A 27950-nucleotide genomic window follows, 5' to 3' on the forward strand; every position below is an offset into this window, starting at 1 on the left:
GCTGTTTTTGTCAGGTGTGTGGCTTTGTGCAGTCTGGGGATATGGCTGTGTGAGGAGCTGGCCCACGGGACTCAACATCCACAGATTAAAGATGCTCTCAATGTGATCTGTGTTACCTTGAAGGTCAGTCACACCTCAGTACATCTATAAATAGCAATTAAGTTCTGTTCAGCCGGACTTCCAAAAAGCAACCTAAATTTTATATTTGAACTGCGACTCATTAAGACTGAAATGTCAGACCAGCCTGATCGCATTATGAGTTGTGTGTTATAGTTGTCTGTTCTCACACTTTGTCCCCGATGACCATGGATCTCTCAGTTTCTGACTGTGGTCCAGTGAAATAAGACCAAAGCAGTGACTCTGATTCAAAGGCACAGCAGACTGGCCGCATGTTGCACTGATCTGCTCAACACAGTAGAGCCAAAACATCTGCTCCTTTTTAGGCTGAAAGTTTATCATACTGTTTCCATGAGGCAAGCCATGGTATAATGCAGACCACTTACATAGATAAATAACTTTAATGTAGTGTATGAGAGAACGTATGTCTGTTCTTTATCCTTTTCTTTCTTTTTTTAAGACATAGACATTTTCACTGATCCCTTTTCTATACCTGAATGTGAATCCTAAGTAATACTATGTAAACCCTGAAAATCCAAACTATAGAACTGTTATCTTTGTTGATATATTCCTATTGTTGTTGTAGTTTGTACTGTGAAGATAGCCTTTGATAGGAAACTCCTATGTAAAGTCCTGTAAAATGTGCCAGTTATAAAATTAGAGGGTCACTGACATGTCTCTCACTCCTCTCTGTCCTAAACCCTTCCCACTAGACAAGCATGGATACATGAGTGTACTTCATTAAAGAGAATAAAAATTAGCAACTAAAACTTCAGACACATAAACATAGAGACCAGTCAGAGAGACCCTGGTGAGAATGTGTATTCCCATGGAAGTTGTTGGCACTCGCTGTGAGATGATTACAAAGAGGTTGCTGCACCAAAAACCACTCGCCAGCTAGTGGCTGAGTGGTAGTAAAACTGCAATGCAAACTATAAATTAAGTACCTTTGATTTCAAAGTAAAAATTTCTCTTACCACTGCAGCTGACACGTTTCAAGAGAAGCAACACTTTTTTTGCCAACTGTGGATGCAGGGATCTCTATTCCTGCATGACTGTTTCTTTATCAGTTGATTTTAAGGTAGCCATGTTAACCTGTGCACTGTTTTTCAGTGGGATTAAAATTCACTATAGATCTTCACTAAATAAGCTAATCATTTTGACATTGACAGAATTATCTAACTTTTAAGAATTGGCAGAAGTTGATTTCCGATGTAAACAAACATTGCTGTCTGGGTTTCTCCTTTATCATCACCTTGCTGTGTGCCACAGATTTCAATTCCTCCCTTCTTACTTACTTTTGTGACTTCACTAGTAGGTTAACACATTGCTTACTTGTAATTCTCTTTACACAAGTTTGTGTAGTCTGACTGCACCTCTAATGAGCTTTAAGACTCCTTTTACTTGAGATCTAAAAATAGTTCTGGCTATTCTAAAAGGTTATAATGCATTTTTGTCCAATGATGCCAGAAACATGTTGCATACCACAGCTTTAAATTCAGAGTTATAGGTAAGGTAAGCAGACCAAAGTACAGAGTTAATACTGGAGGATTAGATGGAGGATGTGTTTAACATGTTGTCCTGCGAGCAGCCAAAGTATGATGGAAAACGAGTGTTGGTGTTGGTGAAATTTCCGCAGTGGGCATAGTGTGTTTCAGACTGGGAGGCCTGTGGATCACAATAATACGGCCCAACATTTACTGTCTCATCTAAAGCCAAACACACACACGCATACCTTTTCCACCTTGGAATCCCTTGCTCGTGTATCGGCAGCCAACGACCCATCACACACACACAAACACACTGACACAAACACACTGAGACACACACACACACACACACACACACACACACACACACACACACACACACACACACACACACACACACACACACACACACACGCACTTGCATTCACTCACTCCTGGGAGCAAACCCTGGACTGTCAATATGTTTGGTCCTTCTTCAGATAGGAGACTAATCCAGAGGGAATGCTGCAAGCTGTGTCTCTCTCACACACACACCATTGCATGTGTACACACATCTTGTCCACTTTTGAATCTCTTGCCTTCATACCAGCAGCCAGTAGCTCCAGCCATTGGCTTTGTGACACACACACACACACACACACACACAAAGCTTGAGGGATTGTCATATTTCCATGCTCTTCCTGCTGTTCTCTTTGCCTTTCATCTGTAAGCATTTTTTGCCTTGTTGTCTGTGATCCTCATTACAGCCTGACTAATCTGTAAATTCTCTTTCTTCATACTTATTATGCTGTAAACACTGTGTCAACCTTAAAGAAGTATAGTAAATACTATCTGTGGGATTTGAGCACTGATAACTGATGTGTTAGTTGTGACATATAAGATGCTTATATGATGCCTGCCAGTATTAATTTGAGCAGTGTGAAGGAGAATGTGTGTTTTTAGACTGGCAGGCAACACAAAGAGAAGCTTTTAGAGATAATAAATAATACATGATTTATTATAGGATATTTAGACTAATAATTTACTGTCCTCATATCATTTTTTTTATATTTGTCTGTTGGTAATTAATGCCATCATGCCGATTGTAAATACTTTTGTTGACTAATTTAAACCAAAGTTATTAATAGTTTAGAAAAAATGCGCTACTTGTTTAAACCTTTTAACGGTCCTGTGGAACCATTCATCCTCTTTCCTGGACATGTTCACTTTCTAGAGAGAAGGGTCAAAATAATTTGGCCTGAAATAGGATTTCGTATTAACAAGCAACCTCATTATGGCCGTGTGAAATACAAGACATGCCAGTGACAGATGGTTGATAACCGATACTGATGGACTTTGCTAAAAATGAATGTGTGTAATTATTTAACCCAGACCGGTGAATTAACATCAGTGTTTTGTCTCCTGTTTCCCTCAGTACCCCAATAAGAGTGTAGCGCTAGTGGCGTCAGACATCCTGCACCTTCTGATCAGTTACGTTGATCATCTTCAGAAATTCCCACCCGACACTCCAAAGAAGATTGTAGAGGTGAGACATAAAATACAGAGAACATTTGAGCAACATTAATATTTTAATATTTCTGAACATTTGTTAAGACCGCTATTGCTGTGCCATAACATCCTAATGACTGACGTCATGCTGTGTAAAGCCAAGGCCTCACAGTGCTGGTAGACATTTAACGAATTTTTTATAGAGGTTTTAAAAAGTGTCGCTGCTTCATGGTGTCGCATAACTTCAGAGGGATTAATGCTCATTTTAATCTTACTCTGTTCTTTCAGATTTTGATTGCCACCATCACATACTTGCTGCCTACTACTGAGTCTTCGCCTCATGAACTGGATAAAAGGGTAAGCTGCTCACGTTCACATAACACTTTTTTTAAACTCTCTGGATTGTTAGTTTGTTAGTTTTTAAAAATTGTACTTGTGTGTTGCAGCTGGTAGTTTCCCTCCTGTTGTGTCTGTTGGACTGGGTGATGGCACTGCCTCCAAAGACTCTTCTTCAGCCTGTGCAAACACGAAGCCCTCCAGAGAGGGACCAGCCTACCAAGACGCTCCTCAGCTGTATTTATAAGGTATATGCTTGTGTTTATATTCACATATATGTCAGTATTAGGCCAGTTTGGCTCAACTGGAGCTGTAAACGATGCACAAAAGAATCCACTCATCCGCTTTTTTCTTTTAAAAATGTGTCCAGGTATTACATGGCTGTGTGTATGGGGCACAGTCTTTCAGCAGTCCCAAGTATTTCCCGCTGCAACTGTCGGACCTGTTGAGTCCAGACTACGACCCATTCTTGCCTTTAGAGAGCCTCCGAGAACCAGAACCGCTACACAGTCCGGACTCTGAACGATCCAGCAAACTGCAGCCAGTCACCGAAGGTAATTTATCAGGCAGTGGAGATGCATTGCACAGCGGTTAGCACCTATTACGTTTCTGTTTTTTCCTCTTGTCGCTTTAATAATCCATGCACTGTGGTGCGTTGATCCAGATACATATAGAAAATCTTTACACTATGACACCAAGGTGTCTGCCAAACCTTTGGTCTAGTCTTTACATGTGTGCACACCTGTCTGCATCTGTGTCAGAGTATATATCATCTCCTGCTGTGGTTCACCAGAACTCTGTCTAGTTTAATGACTGGAGTAGCCCGAAAGGCCATGCTTCTCCTCTCCTGTCTTCTCTTTTCTAACCACTAATCTTCACTTACACAATTCCGTTTTTTATTCTTTTAATATCCTAAGACTATTTTCTGCTAATGTTCCTCTCACTTCTATTACATTCTGCTGGGTTCATTTATCTTCTTTTTTTTCCCTTTGCTTCTCTTTACCTTGTCCGCCTCTTTTAGAGCACCCTCCGAGGTTCAGGGAGTCATTGAAAATCTGGTCAATACATATCTGTACTCTGTGCACAGCCTGTCAATAAGGAGTTGCCGTAAAGCGCGCGCGCGCATGTTTCACAGTGTGTGTGTAATGATGTTGATTAACCAGGATCGGCTGGCAGCACAATGTGTGATGGCATTGGCTTCTTCTCAGCGTGGTGCAAACTATGTACGAGCTGAAAGTGTGCTTGTACTTTCTCCTAGTTTCTACAGTGATTCCTTAAGTTAACTCATAAACTAAAGAACAAGTCAGAGTATCCCTCACACTTTTTCCTCTCACTGTGAAACTGCAGGTTTAACACTTTTGTTGTTTATTTTATCAGTGGATGCTACTCGCCTCACTGCAGTAACACTCCAGTCCAATCAGCCCTACAGAAGGCTGCAATGCAGAAGATTTACTTTGCTAAACCTCTGCTAAAAGATAATGAGAGAAAATTAGTTTATTTTTATTCAATCAGCGCACATTAATCAGAGAGTAAACTGTAGATATAGAGCCTGCTGTGTGTGTAATGAATAGAGACTGAAGAGGGTCAGCCAAAGGCAACACTCTCTGCAAAGTGATTAAAGTTTATTTATATAGCACTTTTTACAAACAAGCCCCAAAAATGTTAAAAACACAACTGATATGAAAATAGGATTAAAATAAATATAAACATAAATAACAAAACAATTTCAGCAGAAGGCCTGAAAAGCGTTTTGTTTTAAAGACTCTACAGAGTCATCATAACAGAGCTGGAGTGGTAAACCGATCCAGAGCCTTGCTGCCACAGCCTGAAAGCCTCTGTGCCCCTCTAGTCTTGTATGAGGAACAGCAAACGAAAAACAGAAACGAGCATGGACTCTTCACCAATAAAACCACCAATAAAATCTGTCTTTTGACAACCAAAAGCTAAATATATGTTTTTATATTTATATCAGCACTGATCCATAATTAATCCGTATAACAGAAATATATCTTTAAGCTTTTTGTATTTTATTGTTTTAAAATGAGCTAAATCTTTCTAAATACATTTTATTTTCCGGGATTTCAAAGAAAATTGGATCAGTGTTCTCGTAGTAAGCAGCCTTACTTGTTTCTCATTTTAAGTAATAAAACTATTTAATTTATTGTTGTTTCCAAATGTATTAAAGTGTAACAGCAATGAATTATATTTGTATTAATGGTATATGCATTGACTTGCATCTAATAGAATTTCTAATTACTGTAATTTTTGAAAATGTTCCTTTTATTATATTCAGTGTGTTGTTTCTATGATAATGGCAATCAGTTTCTTTATGATTTCCAAAAAATAATTCGGCATTGCTATTGCTATTGCTTCCCCCCTCCCCCCACCCTCCTTTAAATTTTCTCCAGAGCAATAAAACGTTTGTCTCACAGTTAACTTTCTAAATCCTGACAGTTCAATCCCTTATTTTTATTTTTCATTATAGGTGATAAAATAATGATCTGCTACTTCTTAACTATATCTTTTATTGTCTGTATTCTCTCTGCAGTTCGTAGCCGTATTCAGCAGGGCCTCGTCTCCATTGCAGCCAGAACAGTCATTACCCACCTGGTCAACCATCTGGGACATTATCCCATGTCCGGAGGCCCTGCTACTCTGTCCAGTCAGGTACTGTTACTTTGAGTTTGGTGGCTAAGTTGATTTAAAGGGAGGCGACTGTGCGAAATGTTGAAAGCTGTTGTTATTTTGCTGCTATAATAATTATAATGTCATGTTTTGCAGGTGTGTGAAAACCAGGACAACCCGTTCTGTGAGAGTGCAGATCTCGGGCCAGAACTCTTCCATTCACCAAACCTGCAGTTCCTGGTTCTGAATGGATCCACGCTGCTGTCTGTGCTTCAGGTAAATCTTCATAAAAGTTCCATTGCCTTCTGCGTGTATTTGTCAGGGTTAAACATACATGAATTTATTACTTGAATAATTACTTTTACACCTGGAATACAAACACGATGACTACTGCATTTATTATATTATTAACACATTAGTTGGGAAACAATCTTTAAAAAATATAAAATATTTATTTTGTGATTTCTTTACTATTTTATTTTATTTATTGCTTCTTCTGCCACTATTTTCCAGATCCGATCAGAGTCCGGTGTGCCAGGAGGTGGAATGACGGCTGGTTTGTCCTCTGCTCCTGCTTGTGTTCGTGTCATCATCCGAGATGTAGCTGGAAAACACTCGTGGGACTCCGCCGTCCTCTACGGGCCTCCGCCATGTTCTCCTAACAGTCCAGCGCACACACTTTTAACACACACGCAGTCACCGCGCACTACAAATCTTCATTTACGCACCCCACCAGGAGGTCCGCCGAAAAAGGTGGGAGCGAAAAGAGAAGATAGCGAGGAGGACGGGCAAGAGGAGAGGGGGGCAGAGGAGGGAGTGAGGATGGATGGAGACAGGCAGGAGTCTCAGGGAGAGGGAGAGGAGGAAGCGGAGGAGAGGAAAGTAAGTGAGGGGGAGAAAGAAGATCGAAGAGAAGGTGGAGATGGATTTGAAAGGGAAGAAGAGGAGGAGGAGGGGGAGAAAGATGAACATCGAATGGATAGTGAGGCAGATCCAGCAAAGTCGAGTTTAGAGCAGCATCTGGCTCCGCCATTGGCTAAACGCGTGTGTCGGGAGGCGGTGCCAGCGTGGGACTCACTGAGAGAAGGAGATGATGCACTGGATGAAATGCTGCAGTACCTGGGATACTCGAGTCCTGAGTGTCTACAGAGAGCAGGTATTTGCTTTAATCTGACCTCTACAGCTGTTCAGCACATTCCCAAGTAGCAACTCTGATTCCTGATTGGTTCCCGCAGGTATGCCGCTCAACATCCCAGCACCTCCTCCAGTGTGTGTTTCAGAGAAGCAGGAGAACGATGTGATCAATGCCATCCTGAAACAAAGTGCTGCTGAGAGAGACTTCGTCCTTCATGTGCGTGCTGCCTATGTTAGCATCAATAGCAATCATTAACCTCCTGAGCCTTTAGTTATTGGACCTTCACACATGCAGTACAGCATGTGTTTCCCTATGTGGGGATTTATTACAGTTCTATCATCAGACTTGTTTTAAGATTTTTATTTTTTTTAGCCATTGCTAATCCATGTCATGATTTTTTTCTGTTAAAATAAGTCAACATGTCTACTGTAGAAAAAGCTTTGTTGTCCCTGCTGCACAGAATCGAAGGAACATGCCTCCTAAACACAAAGAAGCTAACTGATAATACCAAAACACCAAATGATGGTTTTATAACTGTTATTTATTTTATCAGTGAATCCAACATTTCTGGAAGAAAAAAGTTCATTTTGCTAGTTACACCTTGCTAATACCACAGAGTGGCCCCCATTTTGCATTTAGAGCAGCCCTAATTCTTCATGGCATAGAATCAACAAGGTGCTGGAATCATTCTTCAAAGATTTTGTTCCATGTTAACATGATGCCATCACACAGGTGCTGCAGATTTGTCAGCTGCACATCCTGTGATGTGAGTCTCCTGTTCCATCACATCCCCAAAGCTTCTCTTTTGGTTTGATAGCTGATGACTGTGAAGGCTATTTGAGTACACCGATTCTTTGTCATGTTCAAAAAAAAGTTATTTGAGTTTCTGACATGATATGTTATCCTTCTGGAGATGGGTACACTGTAGTCATATAGAGATGGGCATGTCAGCATGTCAATAATACTCAGGTAGGCTGTGTCATTTAAATGATGTTCAGTTGGTATTTATGGGCCCAAAAAAATATGCCACACACCATTACACCAGCAGCCTGAACCAGTCATAAAAAACAGAATAGCCTTCATGTTTACACCAAATCCTGGACCTACCATTGTTATGTCACAGCAGAAATTGAGACTCATCAAACCAGGACATGTTTCTCCAATCTTTTGTTATAAAGCTTTGGGGTATTGTGGTATCGGTTTCCTGTTCTTAGCTGACAGGAGTGGCTCTCAGTGTGGTCTTCTAGTTATGGGTGTCTGGGAAAATCCCAGCAGATCAGCACTTTCTGAAATACCCAGACCATCTGACACCAACAACCACTTAAATCACCTTTGCTCTGAATTGTGATGCACAGTTTGAGCTTCAGCAGGTCATCTTGACCATGTTTATGCCTGAATGCACTGAGTTCCTGCCATGGGATTGTTGATTAGGTATTTATATTAACAAGCAGCTGAACAGGTGTACCGAACAAAGTGGCCAGTGAGTGTATTAAAATTGATTTTACATAATTCTGATTTGAAAATAATCAGCAGAAAAACTCTTGGGTTAGTGTAGTGTGATTAAAAGCACCATCATTATGTTTGTTGTCATAAGCCTCCGTGGTGGCTGGCGCTCATTGTTGTATTTTCCATGTTTTATTTAATTATTTGTTTTTTTTGCATTAAAATGAAGCAATCGAATGTTTCAGAGAGGTGAGGAGCTGAACATGAGAGCCGTGCATCAGACTGAACCAGAGACTCAGACGCCACAGTCGGCCTTCTATTACTGCAGACTACTGATCAACATACTGGGGCTCAACTCCTGGGAGAAAAGGTAAGATCGAGCACTGCACGCTGTGACAATCCCAAATTAAACTGGAATTTTGGGTTAATGATATTTATGTTCTCTTTTTATCAACAGTATTTGTGCCACTTCTAAACTTTATGTTAATGGTCACTTTAAAAGGGATTATTAGAGCTGTGTAATGTAGACCTCTGTTTTCAAGATGAGTTGTGGTCCACAGGGTATATCTAAATGTTCAGTTGGAAGTCAAATACAAAAGATAGGAAGAGAAGAAAACCTGGATAATCCTCATTTCTAAAACATAAAATGGCCCAAATTTAAAACGGACCTAATGTTTTAAACATTATGACCCAAAATTAGCAGCATAAACTTATTTGGAAAATATTTACAGAGGTCAGAGCCAGGAGCTATTTTCCCAAAGACTTCTTTAGGACCAGAAGTCTTTTTGCTGCTATTGCCCCCTGGAGACTATTAAAAAGAATGCAGGCTTCAGGAACTTCTCATTAGCTTTATTTTCAGCCTGTCTTGTTAAAGACATCCATCTTTTAAAACTGTGATTTTAACATCAGAGTTGATGTAGATTAAATGGCCAGTAGGGAAACTGCAGTTTTTGGCTTTGTGTTTTTTTAAACATGGTTGAAACACAACAGTCAGAGCACACAGGAGTCGCATTAATCCAATATTCTACTACAGTAAAAATATTTGTCAGTGGATTGTGGTGACTTTGAAAAGAGGTGATTTCTTTTATTGTTTCTACAACGCAGCGGACTTTACCAACTGTTGTTAGACGTGTGAGGGCAACATAGTTATTATATGGTACCTTCACAAACGTTTTACTGAAAAATATAACACACCATCACACTATATTGATGTAAACAACCTTGTTGCATTCCATATCTCATGAAAATATATCTATAGCCCTTAGATAATGTTACTCCAAATGAGTTTTTGTCTTTAACATGGATATTTTTTTTTACTCTCTTGTTTAATTTTATGAAAATATTATTCTTTCCATTAAGACACGATGGTTTATTCTGTCATTTAAAAGCCATAAAACATAATTTTTGTACAAGATATACTAAGAGGCTGTTTTCGATCTGGAGTGTCTCTTAGAGCAAAGCATATTCTTGCTTAATGCAAATGAAACAAAAAAAGATTCAAATTCAACAGAGTGCTCTTTTTTTTTTTTTTTCATTACACTTCACATTTACCCATTCATAATGCACAGCATTTCATCTTCTCAGTGACTCTGGGCTAAAATACACAATGTCAGGGTATCACTTTAAAAGTGCCCAGCCATCTAATGGACCCTCATCGCTCTTTATACTTTATCCAGGGAATTACACTTTCTGCATTCAGCCTGCACAATAGACTTCTTAACACACTGTGCTTGTGTGTGAGTGTGTGTGTATAAAGAGTGTGTGATAATGAGTATAGTGCTCTATTGATCAAACTCAACCCATTTGGAGTTAGAATAAAAGAAGAGGAGAGAATGATCGAGCGTGAAGTGGCAAATCAGAAAACAGGATGAAATGAGGCACATGTAAATGTAGACAGTGAATTTAAAAAAAATGACATGGTGCCAGAAAAGGTGAGTGAATTTGGAAGGTAAAAATGAGAAATTTGGATGTTGGAGAAAAGGGAGAATAGACGGATAAGGATGAAAGAAAAGAAGAGATTGTCTAATCATGTGTTATTGTCTCTCCAGGTATTCATATGGGGCATTACAGACACTAAGATACTGACAGTCACCTACGTGCGTGCATGTGTGTGTCCCCTTTTATGCTTTTCCCTATAATCCAGGGTGTAAATGGAGTCTTTGAGAGCAGAGAATGAGGCCATTACCAAGTATCAGTTTAATAAAGACCAAATTGCTGTCCCCCTCTCGTTCTCTCTCTCTCTCTCTTTATCTCCTGCTCTTTCTATCCCGTTTTTCCCCTTTCTCTAAGAGTGAAAAGAATGACGTGTCATTATCAGTCCACTCCAAGCTTCACCGCTCGAGTCTAGGTTTTATATCAGCGGTGCAGAGGTTGGGGGCTGGTCGCTGGGACACTTTGAACGGCCTCAGGACAAGTTAGTCTGCATGAAAGGCTTTTGTTTTCATTAATAATAACGTCCCTTTTATTTTATGTTTGGACCCTAAAAGTGGCGTCGACATAAACTGCAGGCCCTGTGATGTGTGGCTGCATTTGCTCATTTATATTAAAACCCAGTAATCTGTATTTGTAAGGCCAGAGTTGAGACAGCAGCTTCAGAAACCCAGCACCTCCCCTGCCTCTTACACACATTTTGTTTTATATTGAGGACAAAACATAGTAAAAAATTGGACTGCAAATACCCCCTGAAGCCATTTTAGACAGACCTACAGGAAAACCAACATGCTATGTGATTGTGTTTAGTAGTAGCAATTGCTGGACAACCGCAGCTGTCAACAACAGCTGGTAACCCCCAGCCCACTTTAAAATGATTTAGAGGACCCAAACAGATTAGCCACAAGGGACTGAAAGTAAAAATCTTTATTTAAAATCTAGGTTGTGGTCATTTATGGGTGATCGGTTAGTGTGCGTCTTCCTCGGTCTCCACTCCTCCCCTCTATAGTCTTGTATTAAAATGAGTTTTTTTCCTCAAGCGCTGTCTTTGTGGATCTAGAAGAAGCATGTTATAGGGTGTCAATAGAGGAACTGTGGTACTGTATGAGGAAGTCAAAAGTGACAGATGTGAGGCTGGTGCAGGACATTTACTGCATAGTTAAAGTGCTAAAGGGTCCATTCAGAGGCAAGAAGTAATCAGGGCCTATGTTTAAAGATACCTTTAATTCCTAAATAGGTCATGCAGTGCAACAGGTAATATTGTTAAACTCCTTGAATTAAAGCTAAAAGTCTGCACTTCAGTCTGATCTTGATTGTTTGATTTTTTATTTTTATTTTTTTTTAATCCCCTTTGGTAGTATGATGGTCCAAAATGGGGGAACAAAACAACATTGTCATGCTTTAAGCCCTTGTGGACTTTAAACACCACTTCTTTTTTGCCATTGTGTGAGGGCGACCAAAACCTGCAACCAGCTAGTTAGTAGAGACAGGAATAACAGCTGGTCAGTGATCAAAAGGCAGTTCAACCATAACGATGATTAATGGTTCCCGACTTGTGTACTTCTGTCTTACAGGAGTAGTTTTCACTTGCTGAGGAAGAATGAGAAATTACTGAGAGAGCTGAAGAATCTGGATTCACGGCAGTGGTGAGGAGCCTGGAAAAAAAAAAATCCATCTTTTCTGTTCATTCAGCTTTTTGTTGGGTCATACTTTGAACCGGTTTGGTGTTGCAGCTTTAATAGGTTCTCATCTTTTTTCTTCATTCTCTTCCAGCCGTGAAACCCATAAAATTGCAGTATTTTACGTGGCTGAAGGCCAAGAGGACAAACACTCCATACTGACTAACACAGCAGGCAGCCAGGCGTATGAGGACTTTGTTTCTGGACTGGGGTGGGAGGTGAGAACACATTTATACATACATTACTTATCATATTAATTATGGATTTAGCATTATCAGGACCATTTCAAAGTAATGAAAACCTAAACAGTCACCTGTGTGTTTTATTCTTTTTAGCAGTGTGTGACGAAGCAAAACACAAAATTAATGTAATAACAGTAATATTTAGGCCTATGAAACCAAATAATGTGAATTCTGCTTAAGTCATCTTTAGTGAATACACGTACTCTAAGGTTTAATATGATCAGCTTTGGCACACAGCTGTGGCCCACCTTGTTCAAATCTTCTGTTTGTGAATGGCAGCCAATCAGGAGACAGCCAGGTAAAAAATGCAAATTTTAATTAGGCAAAATAAGTTAAAACAGTTTGCAGATACTCATATGCAATGCCTCAGAGCTTGGATTGTTTTTCACTGGTGATTGTTGATAAAAATTGTGGGGGCTTGGACGGGCGTGAACCACTGGCTTAAAGGGGAAGGAGCTAAAATGGCTCGTTTCAGACAGAGGTGGAACTGATGCGCCTCATTAAGCCGAAGTAAAAGATAAATAGTTACATTTTGAACTATAATCCATGCAGTGCTGTTCCAGCAGAGTTCAAGAATTAAAATATGGAGAAAAGAAGTTTGAAATTTGGGAAACTAGCTGGTTATTTAGGATCATTTACTGCTACTGACAAAAACTTGTTTTCTTTATAATATGTTAGCACTTTGATTATATGTTTAGGGACAAGAATATAGCGTGAACACAATTCACAGCATTTATAGCCTTACATAATATGAGATAAGCTCACTGAATGCAGAGGTTATATTTTGTTAAATGGACCTCGCTTGATATGGTTTGTGTGCTCGGGCCATTTAGGTGGACCTGACCACTCACTGTGGTTTCATGGGAGGCCTTCAGAGAAATCGCAGCACGGGCCAGACCACTCCTTACTACGCCACTTCCACTACTGAGGTCATCTACCACGTCTCCACTCGCATGCCCCACGACCAGGACCTTAACCTCACCAAGAAGGTAACACACTCGACACAGTTTGTCTAGACGTGCAGATGGATGTATACAGGCTCTCTGTGAAGGGTGCTAGTTCCTCTTTGGTGTTTTTTTGTTTGTTTGTTTGTTTCTTATAGAGTGTTAATAGTGTAGCAGTAGTAAATTTGTAACCAGTCGCAATTAAGTATGAAATATGTGTCATTAGCAGCAATTTATTTGCTATTTTGGGGTTTTGGGCAACACAGAAAACCACTGTGACATTTCAAAAATTGTCAAAATTGCTTGAAAGATGGATGGAAACATCTCCCAGACTACATCTGAGTGTGTTTTATGTGCTGTGGAAAAGAGTAATTAGTAATAATGAGCATGCTTATTGTTCTAATTTCACTTCTTTTATGTAGTGAGGGGACAAGAACTCCTCAGTCCTTCTTTTCGTCCACCCACTCCTCTTTGATGAGCATAGGTACACACTCACACCACTCTGATGTCAGTGTTTCTACCCCACACCAATGTATTCAATAATTCCTCGGAGCAATCACGTCTGTATTTGTGCAGTGTGGCGCGTGGGGTTGTATCAGCCTCTAGGCAGCCAGGTTTATTGTGCGTGTGTGTGTGTGTGTGCGTCTGTCTGTGTACACACCTGTCATCCCCCAGGCACTGGGCGCTCTGCACATGGCCATAATGTCCCCTTAATCAGATCATACTTCCTGCTTCTCGGCCTATCACGTCGCTTCAGGCTCCTGATTGGATTATCACCGCCTGGTCCGACACCATCCGTCTCCCTGATCAGCTGATGGCCCCATCAAACACGCATAGTCACATATGGACACGCACACACGCCACTGTGAACCCGTTTAACGTGACACAAACACACATCCACGGCAGGTTTCATTCACATCCGTCTGCCCAAATAACCGCACAGCCATACATTTGTGTTAATGCTGGACAAAGCGAGTGCACACAGGCTTACAGACACAGTTTGACAAACGTGTCCACAAACAGGCTAAACTGACATTTATCATTGCCACCCCCTGCCACACACTGAAAACACAAACAGTGTTGTCCATCGCCAGACATTTTTCCAGGTCTACGTCGTGGTCCGTCTCATCTGTGCGAATCACGATTAAATGATTAAAGCTGCATTACACCAGGTGATCGTGGCATCAGAGATGACATCACTCTGAGCTTCGTCACTGAAACATTTCTAAAATAAAAGTACAGCTCAGAGAGGCATATCAGACACCAAGACTCCAGACTGCCTTAAACTGTGCCAGCTAATTGTTCTGACACCCAAAAATACGACTTGAGGCTCATAACTCTTTCTTAAAGTGCAGTAATGGAAAGAGCATCAGTTCCCAGTATTACTGATGACTGTGAGTATCCTGCAGACACAGGAGGGGGGTTTAGATTTATTCAAGGCAAAACTTCATAGATATATCAACTTTATGCTTTTCCCGTGAAGTTCTGTCAGGTTAATTAAGCCTATAACTCACTATATTCAGGTAAATTCAAGTCAGTGCTGCATGTTGGTGAAATCACATCCAAATGTGTTAAATAATGCTTACATTTAAAAAATTTAGTTGACCCCAAGCTTATATACGAGCTGAGGACCAAGCGGTGACCTCCAGGGTCAATGCAGAAGTGCAAAAACCTGCAGTTCCTCCAGTGACCAGTTGAGGCTGGCTCAACAAGTGAGTCAGTTCACAAAGACTAAAATCCCCAGCTAATAACTAATATCCCCTTCGAAACAACTCTACTGTTGTAACTCATCTCTTTCAGTGCTGATGGGCAGCTGTAGCTGACAGTTGACTGTAAGGCCTCACCTTCACTAGTTCCAGTCTTTGAACTGGACTAGCTGATAAGTTATAGGCACTTAAGTATGTAATGGGTGGTGTAACATGCATATGACCATCTGTAATATACAGTCTATGATGTCTACAAACCAAATTACATCATTAAACTTTGAATCCCAGTGCACGATTTAATTAGTCATAAAAGTAACTGTAGTTAAACATTTAAAATAATCTGTCTTCAGCGTGTTTATCTCAGGGCCAAGGACAAGACTGGCAGCTATCTGAAGGTGTGTACAGAGACGTCTGTGAGGGGAGGTGGAAGGTGGGTGTGTGTGTTTTGGCAGACATCAAGGTTAATGACTGAGCTGTCACCAGCCCCGACTGTAGTCGGCGTGAGTGAGTGTGAATCTCACACACAGTCAGAGCATCACACACAATCCCATCTGTCTTCCAGCCCCTACTCCATCTTTCCGGGGCTTCACTTTGTCTTGTTGTCCACTCTCCATCTTCACACACTCACTCCATCACACCCAGGGCCACCTAAACCACATATACACACAGACTTCAAAGCCTTGGGGTTATGATGGATACAGCCTATCCAGCTCAGTTTACAGACCCCTCTCGGTCAGTGTTGGTGTTTGAGTAATAATGTATATTTTTCTTCCATTTTGATTCTATTAATTTCTTTTCTTTTTTTGTCTCTCCAGCTCAGACATCTTGGCAACGACGAAGTCCACATCGTCTGGTCAGAACATTCCAGGGACTACCGCCGCGGGATCATCCCCACAGAGTTTGGAGATGTGCTAATCATCATCTACCCCATGAAGAACCACATGTATTCCATCCACATACTCAAAAAACCAGAGGTAAACACGCAGGACTAGGTAGTTGTTCCTTACACACAATCCTCTTGCCTCTGAAGCAAGACCTTTAAGCGCATTATTAAAACCTGGCATGGTAATTTAACTGCCCTCTGAGCTTATCACTGATGGCTATCTATGTCACCTTTTGTGGGAATTGTTGGCCAATTAATGTAATCTTTCCCATTATCAGTGGCAGCAGTGCTCATGTGCAAAATTAAAGGAAAAATTTAAACACTTTTCCAAATGCAGCCTTTTTTTAAGCTGTATTTGTGGCAAAACAACAATGAAATGTTAATATGTTAGATTTAAAATACATAAATAGATTTTTATTTATATGACACCAAATCACAACAGTTGTCATCTTTAGACTATTGTTTTGTAAAGATATTACAAGATGCTAGGAATCTTCGTACATTTGGAGAATAAGTGAAATGTTCTCTTATTAAAAGTGTTATTTAGTTAGCCATTTTTGTAGTTTTTTTTATACTTAGACTTGTGTGGATTTGGAGAAAGTTTGGTTGGAGAAAAAAAAATGAGAACAGTATTTTGGTCCATGATTTTGTGTTTCCTACCAGACCCCACAGATATGCATCCAGATTGACTAACAATCCTAGAGAGAGTCTTGCCCCAAGTCTTTCTGATCTGGTTAATGTATCAGTCTAAAGCACACAGACATTAATACCACAGCACTGATGGCATAACTCTATTTCAAACAAGCCCTAACACAATAAAATGCTGCTTTTTTTTCTCTGTGACATAGATACCACAGCACTAATAACATAATCATATTCTCTTTCATTCATTCTGCAGGGAAAAATATTGAATTATCATGAATCCAAAAACAAGTTAGATAAGATATTCCCTTTGTTGTTGTCCTGAAAGCACATGTATTCGGCCACAGAGCGCATGGCTTGGAGACCTGGTCCACAAATAAACTCAATAAAAGTCCGGCATTAGTTTCTTTGGTGGATTCCACAAGCAAAGCACTGAATTATATGGGAAAGTCAAAGCCTGAATCAAATATTGTATCATTACAAAAATCTGTGGTGTCAATCATTACTTGTCAGGTCCCGCTGTTTCACAAAAATCTAGACTTTTCAGGGTTTTCTTTTAAAAAAAACCTAATTTAAACTATATAAAGGAATAAACGTGGATTTAATGCCAGTTTTGTTCTCTGTAGGTTCCTTTCTTTGGTCCGCTGTTTGATGGAGCCATTGTGGACATGAAGATTTTGCCCACCATGGTGAGAGCGACAGCTATCAACGCGAGCCGGGCTCTTAAATCCCTCATCCCTCTCTACCAGAACTTGTATCCTTTAAAACCCTCCTATGAAAATTTAGGATAAAAAAAAAAAAAAAGCAAAGGTAGGACACTGAAACTTAATTTTTCTCCCTGGTTTTTCTATTCTCTTGTGTTATATTAGCATATTATTTACATTGTTGTGTATTATGTTTGTGTTTTAAGAGATATTTAACCTCACAACACTCTTTTGCCACAAACTTCAGGAAAAAAACACTTTATTCAAAACTCTAAGGTCTGCAGTACGTGGATTTATGCTGTTACCAGCTCTCTGTTTAGGTCTGAAGACTTCAGATATTCCTGCACTTTGCAAAGTTTTAAGTATCAAGGTGAATGAGCGTCGCACCAAATACATATCTCGTTTCTTTCTTTCTTTTTCTTTTTTTTCAAAATGATTGCTCAGAAGAATTCAGGGGATTATTTTATTATTATTGGCCTGAAAGAGTTTGCAAAACACTTAAAATATCACTGTGTTTAACCTTCACTGAAGCAGGTAGGCTTGTTGACAGCTAACAGCATATCGTCCTTTGCAGCCTCGTGCAGAAAAGGCCTTCCATCTCTTTTTCTTTTGTACTCTGGTTGTAGCTTTTTTGGTGTTACATTAAATTCTAAGTCCACTAAATGCAGACTAAAACTATTTTTAGCAGTTTTGCATCACCTTGATATTTATTTATTTAATTTTTTATGACTTGCCTTGTCGTCCACAACTCCACATGCTCTCAAATGATGAGGTTTTTTAAAAACTTACATTGAAGTTGTGAGAATGTAGTTTTACTGTTTTACTGTGTGGGCTTTTGAAATCCTTGCACGAGTGTGTGAGAGAGAGAGAGAGAATTTTGGGTCGGAGGATTAAGAATAGCAAATCAATGTCCAGTGCTGTGCGGCTTTCAGAATATGAGAGCTTGTTTGATAGAGCTGCATTTAGTTGCCTCTGAAGTGCTATATATCAAGTGTGCGTGTTTACCCGTGCGTGGCCAGGCAGAGAAGATTGGGATGCACATTCGGAGGGTGTGTATATGTGTGTGTCAGTGCATCTGTGTGTGCAAGGAGAGAAAGGCAGACAGACAGGTGTGCATGCAGTCTGTCTGCCTGATCTGAAGCGATGGTTTGGAAGAAGCCATGGTCGATAATTATCGATGACTCTCCTCTCTAACACTGTTCCTAAATGAGAGGCTTTGCTCTCTGGTCTCAGAGACACACAGCCAGATAAGTATCCACATTCATACACACTCTTGATTACACTTACATGGACACAAGAGGTACAAAAATCCAAGTGAATCAATATAAAAACATGCAGATTAATTAACATTTTTTAACCAATATTTTTTAACAGAAAGACCATGTAACTAAAAAAACAAACACAAAAACCAAAACAGTAATTGTCCCCCGTGTCTGTGTGCATATCTTTGTCTTCTCTCTTTTCTTTGTATTCAAAATTGCCTGATGACAAATTAAAGGAAAAACATAATCCCTATTCCCTACAGCGAGGGGATCCGGGGGCTCCGTTTTGTCGTGAGGGACTTTGTGCAGACATGCTTTGGTTCCACTTGTCCCTTTTAAAGAGAATCGGCTCTGCAAATCAATACAAAGTTTTTCTGAGTGATCACCTTCATGCTGAAAAACAGGCACTTCTAACTTCTAGGCTGAACGATTGTAATTCCTTATTTTTTAAAAAAAAAAAAAGATTTTATTTCTACCATAATGCTGCAGTGAGATGACAGGAAGTGTTTAATTCAGTATTAAATTTGAAATCCTTCTCTTCACATGCAAAGCCCGAATGTCCCCATTATAGCTTAGAGACCCCAAAGATATCTTAGTACCCGTGTAGAGCATGTTGCTCTCAGACTGCAGCCTAACTTGTGTTTCCTACATTTCCCAAGAGTAGAGCCTTATGGTATTGGGCAGCTTCAGTAATCAGACTTTGTCCAAGTCATCCAGTTCACCTGGAAGGTGCACACATGTGGGGGATTTGGCACTGAGGTGTTAGACATTATTCTGAGGGAGAAAATCCTTTGAAAGATTGGTGTTCATCCATGCAGTACAGTTCCAGAGCCTCTGTGATTCAGGGTCAAAACTGCTTGGAGCTGTTCTGGTGGCATGTGGCGTCACTTCCCCCCACCTTTACTTTGTCACCTGCCCCGTACATAGTGCAGGTGATGGCAGAAAGATGGTGGACCATGTGGATAGATGAGGGAAAGGACAGGCCGAAGAAGCCATTTCGCTAGTGATACACAGACTGTTAGGCCCAGTGTGGGGCTGTAGCTCGTGAGCGAACACCCCCCCCTCCCGACAGCTTTGTGTAGGTGTATGTGCGTTTTTGTGCGCCCACTGCTTCTTCCCCACCTTCATGTCTCAGTTTGTGTTTTTTGTGTTACTCCGGCAATCTTGAGCGAGTGTGCAGACATGTAGACACCTCTGCAAGCGTCCACATGTCCTGCGTTTCCGTGTGAGACTGTGTGCGCACGTCCGTTTACCCACTGCACACGTTTGTTTGTGAGCATGTGCGCTTGGTGACACACGTGTGTCACGCATGCTTGTTTCGGGGTGTTTGTGTGTGTCTGAGAGTGTCCTGGCGTGTATCGATTGGTGGTAGCAGCAGGTCGATGTCTCTGACAGGCTGAATTACAGTAATCAGTCATTATTGACTCCCCATCTCTGTGCTACACACACCACTCTGCTCCTCTTATCTGTCTCTCCACCTCTCCCTCTCTTTGTGTCCCCCACTTCTGTCACTCCTTTCCTCCCTCCCTCCCTCAAACTCTGGGACCGTCTATCTCTGCACTCACATCCCCGTACGTCTTCTTGTGGCCTTTTCCACCTCCTCCTGCTTCTATCTTGTATCTGTGCCCCTCATCATCTTTTCCTCTATCTTCCTCCCTAATTCTGTCCCTGCATTGTCTCTCTTGTCACTCTAATTCCCTTATCTTAGCAAATCCTTTTTTTCTATCTCTGTCGTATTGTCTGTTTTTCATCTTTTTCACATTTATTACTTTTCGTTCTTCATTCAGTTTTTCTCCCCCAGATCTTTTTCTTATCTGTTCATTCTCATTGTCCTTAAGTGAGGGAAAGTCGCTTCATGATGTAATAGCAACCCTTTAAGACAAACTTTTCTCAATAATATTTCCCTGTTGGCATTTTTCTTCCAGCTAGGTCCCCCCAAGTATGAAGAACTGCATTGATAGATATAGAAAAGAATGCATTATGTTCAGAAGCTAATGCAGAAATAAGGGCATAGACTTAAAAACAATAATTTCTTAAATACAGCAGGAGTCTCAATATATATAGGTAAATTAACACAAAGGTAAATAAATGCAGTGCTTTTTAAAAAAAGTATGAATATATCATTTATTTTTATAAATTAATTCATGCATATTTTTAATTTTTAATGTTATTCTTCCGTTTAATGTCTTGTTTATTTTTTCTCAAGTAGAGATGGACCGATCCGATATTAAGTATCGGTCCGATATTGACGTAAATTACTGGATCGGATATCGGAGGGAAATAAAAAATGTAATCGATCCATTAAATATCAAAAAAGCACCTCAAAAAACTTGCGACACGGTGTAACTCGGCTCATAACCGTAGCACATCGGAGCAGTGTGCATCACGTGATAGAGCGGCTGTGTGTATTTGTAGCCTGCTAGCAATCCGGCATTTCATCTCCGAGGAAGTTATCCCAGAGAGAAGTAAAGCAAGTGTGTAAGTTCATCTCTGAATGTTTATAAAGCGTTCCCGCGTTAAGCTTAACAACCGATATATGGAGCGACTGCCTCTTCTCTCCCCCTCCCTCTCTTGTTGCTACTTCAGTCATGAAACTGATCAATGATCAGCTGATCGGCTTTTCTGTCGCGAGTCCGTCTATCTTGTTTATTGCCCACTTCGCGCCAGAAAGAGGAAAACAGCGGCTGAACAACAGCAGCACGTTTAAGCTTGATAAGCTGTCGTTAGAATTTATTTAATATTACTTTCTACACCAGGATCCTTTTCTACGTAGCTGACGGCTGGTAACTGTGCAGGGGCGGATCTAGCAAAGTTTAGCCAGGGGGGCCGATAGGGCATGAACAGGGAAAAGGGGGCACAAAGACATACTTTTCTTTCTTATTCTCATTTAAAATGTCGAGCTTTTAATAAATAATCATCCGAATCTTACACCCAAAGTTTTAATCTGATGTAAAATGTATAGAAGTCCATTACTGTATATAGTAACTGTTAAGTCTAATATACCCTAGTAAGCTACTTTTTCCTTTGGGAAGATACCATCTGTGCAGTCTGCAATTCTGTTGAAGAAAGATGTTGAATCTATTTAATTATTCTTGAAAAATAATTGATTTCTGTGCATTTTTTTTCATACTGCATCAAATTAAAGTTGATTACATCGATTAAGCATCACGAGGTGGAGGGTGGGGGGTTCCCTATTTTATTTTATTTTTTTTTTTGCTGGGAGTTTTAGAACCCTATTAGTTAGGTTGCTTACTTTTAAAATACCAGAATAGGGAGGATGGAGTAGGTTTAAGTTTATTAGCTTGATCTGTATTGCTGAACTATGAAATATTTTGGGTGCAGTGTATTTTTTGCATACAGGTATAACAGAAAAGCTTTAGTGTTTTTTTTTTTTTTTTTTTAACTTGAGTATGAACTTATACAAAAAGCAGCAAGATATTAACAAAACAGTTTTATTGATTAAAAAACACACTATATCGGATTCATATCGGTATCGGCAGATATCCAAATTTATGATATCGGTATCGGTATCGGACATAAAGTGGTATCGTGCCATCTCTATTCTCAAGGGGGGCTTCCAAATGACAACATACCTGACCAAGCAAAGACACCTTGGGTCTTAAAAAAAGCCTCTATAAGGGGGCGTAATACAGCACATTTGTAACCTTAAAACATTTAAATGTTACATTTTGCCACTTGAGATCTAATTTAAATCGGAGCAAAACAGTTTTGCATGGGTACAGTAGTTGTTTTGTAGTTGCACTGACCCGGGTCTTTGTGATAAGTTGTGTTTAAAATGACACAACAGCTTGTGCTCCGATGAGGATCTTCGTCTCTCTGTGGTGGCTGCAGTGATCAAAGCATTTTCCAGGCGCGGTTGGGTTCATTGCTTTGTTTGTTTGGCTATTACAGAAAAGGAAGCCTCACACAAATACACGGATCATGACTTTTTCTGTGTTTCAACTACGGTTCCTTCCCCCCCCCCTGATTTTCGGCTGTTGTTGAATATTTGCAAGTGGTTTCCTGCTCTGAGTGAATCTAACTTTTTGCTGCAGGAACATTTACTCTAACATGTGGTTTGTGGAACTTGAACTACATTTAAAAGATAATATTAGTAGCCCATGCTTTGTATTCCTGTCAGTCAGTGTTATAAAATCATTTGAGACTCCTAATGTCAAAAAAATTAAAAGAAACTAAAATGTTTGTGTTATAAGATATATTACATCGGAGATTATGCATTTGTTGGCAAATTTTTGCCCCATATATGAGGGACCAAAATCTATTAAATGGACTTAATATTTTGTTCAGTATGACAAGAAATGAGTGTCTGAGCTCAAAAACTCGTCAGGGAAGTGTTTCGAGGTCAGAGCCCAAGGCCTTTTTATCCTCATATACTTCTATAGGAGCAGGAGTTTCTTTGCAACCACAGGTATCTCCCCCTGGTGGCTGTTGAAAGGATTACAGGTTTTATTAAAGGTTTAAGACCTGTTTCATTGGCTTCACTTTTCAGACCTTTTGTACTGAATGTGGTTGGGCATCAAGCAGTTTGTCCAGCTTAGCAGAAAGGCTAATGTCAGTTAGCACTAGTAAGTACTGCTAGCGGTCATCGCTAACCTGGACTTCTACACATCCAGTATGGTCATCTCATTCTTGAGCTGCATGTTTCGTTTAGCAAAGATTTTACGTCAGAACACCTTCCTAACCCAACCCTCCCATTGGTCTGAGCTTGGGGCCAATGCTCGCATGTGTACTATGGTTTTCTGACTGTAAAGTAGTGGAGATTTGAAGAGAGATGAATGATTCATATCTTCCTGACATACCTGTGAATTCGGCAACACAGAATACATGAGGCTTAGATGTCCTTGTGTATGAATCTCCTTCAGTTCTGCATAAAGCTTCAGCCGAGTGCTGCATTGTAACATTGACTGATAGGACCTCGCTGAGGGGCTGACACAGAAGCAAACGGAGAGAAGGTTGGCAAGACAAAGTATGTCAGTGTTAACTGGCATTTTTCTCATCTTTCTTTCCCGTTCTCTCTCTCTCCCCCTGTCTCTCTCTCTGTCTGCCTTCTTCCCTCTCTCCCCCTCTCTCTGTCTCTTGGCCCTCAGGGCAGTCCATCTGCCTTTTCTCTCTCTGTGATCTTTCATTCACCGTGACCAGAGCCATCCAAAACCACACAGCACACTCACACAGGGTGCCAGGCTGCTGGGGCAGCTGTGTGTAAGCACAGCTCTATCTCACATATCAGCTCACTGCAGCAGCAGAAGCAGTCCAAAACTCCCCAACACATGCATGCACACACTCTTCATATAGGCCCCACTACACTCGCACATGTCACGATGAACAATAACACAAAGCTGGTATTAGAAACTTCCCCTCTCTTCCCGCTGATGACTCGTGTTAGCACGCACGCAGCCAATCTTTAGTCACGTAAAGAATTGGAGTCAGTCCTCCTGAACTCATAGATTAGACCAGATAAAAGTGAGGAGCAGACTGTTGGGTGTCATCGCTCTTTAAGCGACACCAGCGTGTCGGGATCCAGATGTGATTTGCATAACCCTACTGTAGATCATCTCTATCACAATTCCCTTGGATTTATTACTGGGGACAGTTGTGAAGCTGTTCATAATAAATTTTGATGTTTTTACCATCACTTTTGAGACTTTAAAATATGGGTTACAGTGCATGTTCGCAAGAATGCTTTGCCTTTGATATTACCCTTATGAATGAATGAAGAAAGCATGCACCAATAGAGGTGGAAAAAGTCGTATGTCACCCTGCAGCATAAAACCTGCTTTTCTTTATGTTCCTGCTTGTCCTTGACTAAAGTAATGTTGATTTCATGACAAAAAGGAGATGTAAAGCTTTAGATTGTGGCACTTTGAGTGGGTGTAAAATTCATTTAGCTGTCATTAGTAAAAGATCTTAAAAGGTGTTTCAGCCATGAAACTTTCATGTAGCAGTCTCCTATATTAATAGTTACGAGTCCTCAAAATGCTGAAAAACTGACACTAATTATTTTTTAAAAAGCACAAAATTTCAAAACAAACCATAGCAGGAAGGTAAAATTTTGTTTTTTGTTGTACCAAACAAAAATACCACAAGTCTGAAAGTGGAAACTTGATCTCTAAATCTGATGCTTTTTATAAGAGGTGACTTGAATCTCTACCTTATTCGGTAAAATCTGTTTTCCAAGGTAAAGTTGAGTTTTGTGACCGTGAGTTCGTCTAAACAGAGTCATCATGCTGGCCCATTGGTCACCTAGCTGCAACCACTCCAGCTGCTCTACCATCTGATAACACCGTGTTGCGCTGCAATGTGCTTGTGTGTGTGTGTGTGTGTGTGTGTGTGTGTGTGTGTGTGTGTGTGTGTGTGTGTGTGAGAGAGAGAGAGAGAGAAAGAGCAGGCTGTGGCCGTCCTCCATCTGCTCCTGTGTGATTGTGGTTTTTGGGGAACAATGTTGGAGAGATACTAAGCTGCTATACACACACACACACACACACACACACACACACACACACACACACACACACACACGGACACAGGCTGCCAGCAAATGTTTGTGTCTGCATGAATTTTCAAATATATATCACCTATCCATTTACACTTACACACAACGTAAACATGAAGTGCATGTGTATAAACGTTACTTTCAGGATTAAAGGGTGTGTGTCTGTGTGTGTGTATTGGTTGTGTGGGACGTCCCCTCTAGTAGTTGATTGGCAGAGATAGCTGCACTGAGGCTGGGGTCAGCATATGGCTCAGTATGATAGCGATGTTCTGTTTGTGAGTGTGTGTGTGAGTGTCAGCGCCTTTCTCTCGCTTTCACACTCTGTTCCCACTGAAATGGTGGCAACTCTGGGCATGTAGCGCTATTATCCCCCATATCCACACACACACACCAAGGGCAGCCAAACGCCTAGCGGCCTGCCTGGCTTCTCTTTGCCAACTCCCACAATAGAGCCTATTGTCCCAGTAAGGCTACAATCTGCTGTGTGTGACAAGGATGTGTGTGTTTCTCACCACGGCAGAAAGGTGAGGGCAGAGCCTTACAAATTGAAGACATTTTCTTATTGCTGATGCTGAAATGGGGTCATGTTATCCTTAACCTCCCGCAGGCTCCGCTGCACCCGTCAGACACTGGAGAAGCATTTCTTTTGATCTAAAAGAAAGCTGCACCGATGCCTGCGTCAAGCTCTCGCTGATAAATCTGTCACAAACGTAAATTTAAAACACTTGGTGAAAAAGTCTTCCATGAGTAAAGCTGCTCCATTATTTAAAATCTGGATGTAAATGAGCATAAAACTCTGCGGTGCATGAGCAGCTTCTGCTAGCAGATTGACAGAAATCAGTGCCACACATTGAGTGGCACATACACAATCAGGATTAGGCTAAGGGTCTGTGTATTAGTGTGGGTTAAGGGTAAGGAAATGAATATAAGTCTGTGTGAATGCTTGCAGAGGGGGAGGTGATTGTGGTTAATTGTTTCCCGTCGGGTAGTTAGAGGAAATGAAAAGAAAAGGGGTTAGGAGGAGGGGTCACGGCTAATCTCTTTCCCGTCTCCTTGGGGAAGTCTGTGTGTATGTGTGTGTTGCTTCTAGGATGACTGTCTGCTTCACAGTCACATATTAGCGCTATGATTTCCAAACACTTGAAAGTGTACAGATGTTACAGTTAACATGTGGCCGTGTTTGAGTTAAAGAGAAGTTGTTCTCAGGTGTTTTTCAGTTAAATTTCACTGATTATTTTGAAAGCTTAATTTTGTAGTTTTGACTGCTTCCTTATTTCCCAAGAGGTCGCCACCATGGATGGATACACATATTTGATTTTTTGCATCCTTCCTGATGCAACCCTCCCATTTATCTAGACTCAGGCTGTTCTGGCCCCCTGAGGATGGATGTGTGTCTCCTTCTAGTCTCGAACCAGAAATCTTTTGCATCTCAGGCACATACTGTTACTTCTGCTGGTTGTGGTTGAACCTCATACACTATCATATTATGCATGAGAGAAAAAAAACATTTAAAGAATCCTGAATATGTGGTATTTCTCCCTACCTCAGGCACACTATGTATTCCCTACGCACCCTAAACACTGGAGTTTAACCTATGGGTGGAGGGATAAAATGATCTTTACATCAGCAGTTTAGGTGTCTTTTAGCAGATTTGACTTATTTAGATGATGTTTAAATTTACAGTAATGCCTTTAAACTTAAGAGCATATTTCAATACATTTTATATTTCTATTCTAGCACTTGACTAGACTAGCTTTGCTTGATTAGAAACTGTTTTAGTTCCTCCTCCTTTGAGACTACCCACACTTTAAGCTACACCAAATGAATAAATGTTTTGGGATGAACCTCTTGTGCTATGAAGTTGGATGTTTTCAGTCCCACAGGTGCATCAAATTAAGAACGTAAAAATGCAAGCTGCCTTTACAAACATTGGTGAAGATATGATTTGTTCTAATAGAGCTCACTGAATTTTGTGGTACTGAATTAAGATGCCAGTGTTACAACAAGTAAGTGTGTAGAATATCTAGGAGGGAGTAAATTTCACAATCAGTTGTAAGTAAGACAGATCACATAAAACTACAAAGTCCTGTGTATCTGCTGAGTTCCTTTCTGTGGTCTGCTCGTAGATCCACTAGCCAATGAGCATTGCCGTTAAGGGTTGCGTCCTTCTCCCATATGCTATTCCAGTATTGCTTCGTCTCCAGCTTTGGTGGGGTTGTTCTCATAGTGTTCCCCTGCCACTGGGTGTACACCTTAGATCAGGGGTCCCCAATCCCAGTCCACGAGGGCCGGTGTCCCTGCAGGTTTTAAATCTCACCCTGGGTCAACACACCTGAATCACATGATTACTTCATTACCAGGCCTCTGGAGAACTTCAAGACATGTTGAGAAGGTAATTTATCCATTTAAATCAGCTGTGATGGATCAAGGACACATCTAAAACCTGCAGGGACACCGGCCCTCGTGGACTGGGATTGGGGACCCCTGCCTTAGATGGTTCAGTAGAGTACAGCTGGTTCATTGTCCTGCCTTCCAACTTTCTGGTATACCTCTTTAAGCGGCTGGCCAAGACTGTGAGTCTTTGTTTGGCAGTTTCTAAGGCCTCAGGTTTAGGCAGCTCGCTGTACTTCTTAGGCACAGTCTTCATCTCTAGTCTTCTTCTCCATGGAAGGTACTGCTCCTTGTGAGGTCATCTTTAGGTAATCCAAGCATCTCACTGATCATTGTCGTGGTGTAGATTTTGGTGATGGTCACAGTCGGGATTGTCCGTAGTCATTCACATCTTCGAGTAGACCTTCAGACCTTCATGGTCCA

The 27950-nt window shown here is 40.7% G+C and overlaps 1 protein-coding gene across 4 annotated transcripts in view; it reads left to right on the top strand.

Annotated features, from left to right (window-relative positions):
- ralgapa1 (Ral GTPase activating protein catalytic subunit alpha 1) overlaps positions 1 to 27950 on the top strand; it is a 78752-nt gene that overhangs the window by 27902 nt on the left and 22900 nt on the right. For all 4 annotated transcript variants that reach the window (XM_039603566.1, XM_039603568.1, XM_039603567.1 and 1 more), the window contains exons 29-43: positions 15 to 123; positions 3022 to 3132; positions 3384 to 3452; positions 3542 to 3679; positions 3802 to 3985; positions 5980 to 6098; positions 6213 to 6332; positions 6570 to 7212; positions 7292 to 7407; positions 8880 to 9004; positions 12138 to 12209; positions 12337 to 12460; positions 13318 to 13473; positions 15950 to 16108; positions 17286 to 17413. In XM_039603566.1, the coding sequence (XP_039459500.1) occupies positions 15 to 123; positions 3022 to 3132; positions 3384 to 3452; positions 3542 to 3679; positions 3802 to 3985; positions 5980 to 6098; positions 6213 to 6332; positions 6570 to 7212; positions 7292 to 7407; positions 8880 to 9004; positions 12138 to 12209; positions 12337 to 12460; positions 13318 to 13473; positions 15950 to 16108; positions 17286 to 17413 (2373 nt within the window). The remainder of the gene's footprint in view (positions 1 to 14; positions 124 to 3021; positions 3133 to 3383; positions 3453 to 3541; positions 3680 to 3801; positions 3986 to 5979; positions 6099 to 6212; positions 6333 to 6569; positions 7213 to 7291; positions 7408 to 8879; positions 9005 to 12137; positions 12210 to 12336; positions 12461 to 13317; positions 13474 to 15949; positions 16109 to 17285; positions 17414 to 27950) is intronic.

Source organism: Oreochromis aureus, linkage group 19 (genome assembly GCF_013358895.1).
Source record: "Oreochromis aureus strain Israel breed Guangdong linkage group 19, ZZ_aureus, whole genome shotgun sequence".
Lineage (NCBI taxonomy): Eukaryota > Metazoa > Chordata > Actinopteri > Cichliformes > Cichlidae > Oreochromis > Oreochromis aureus.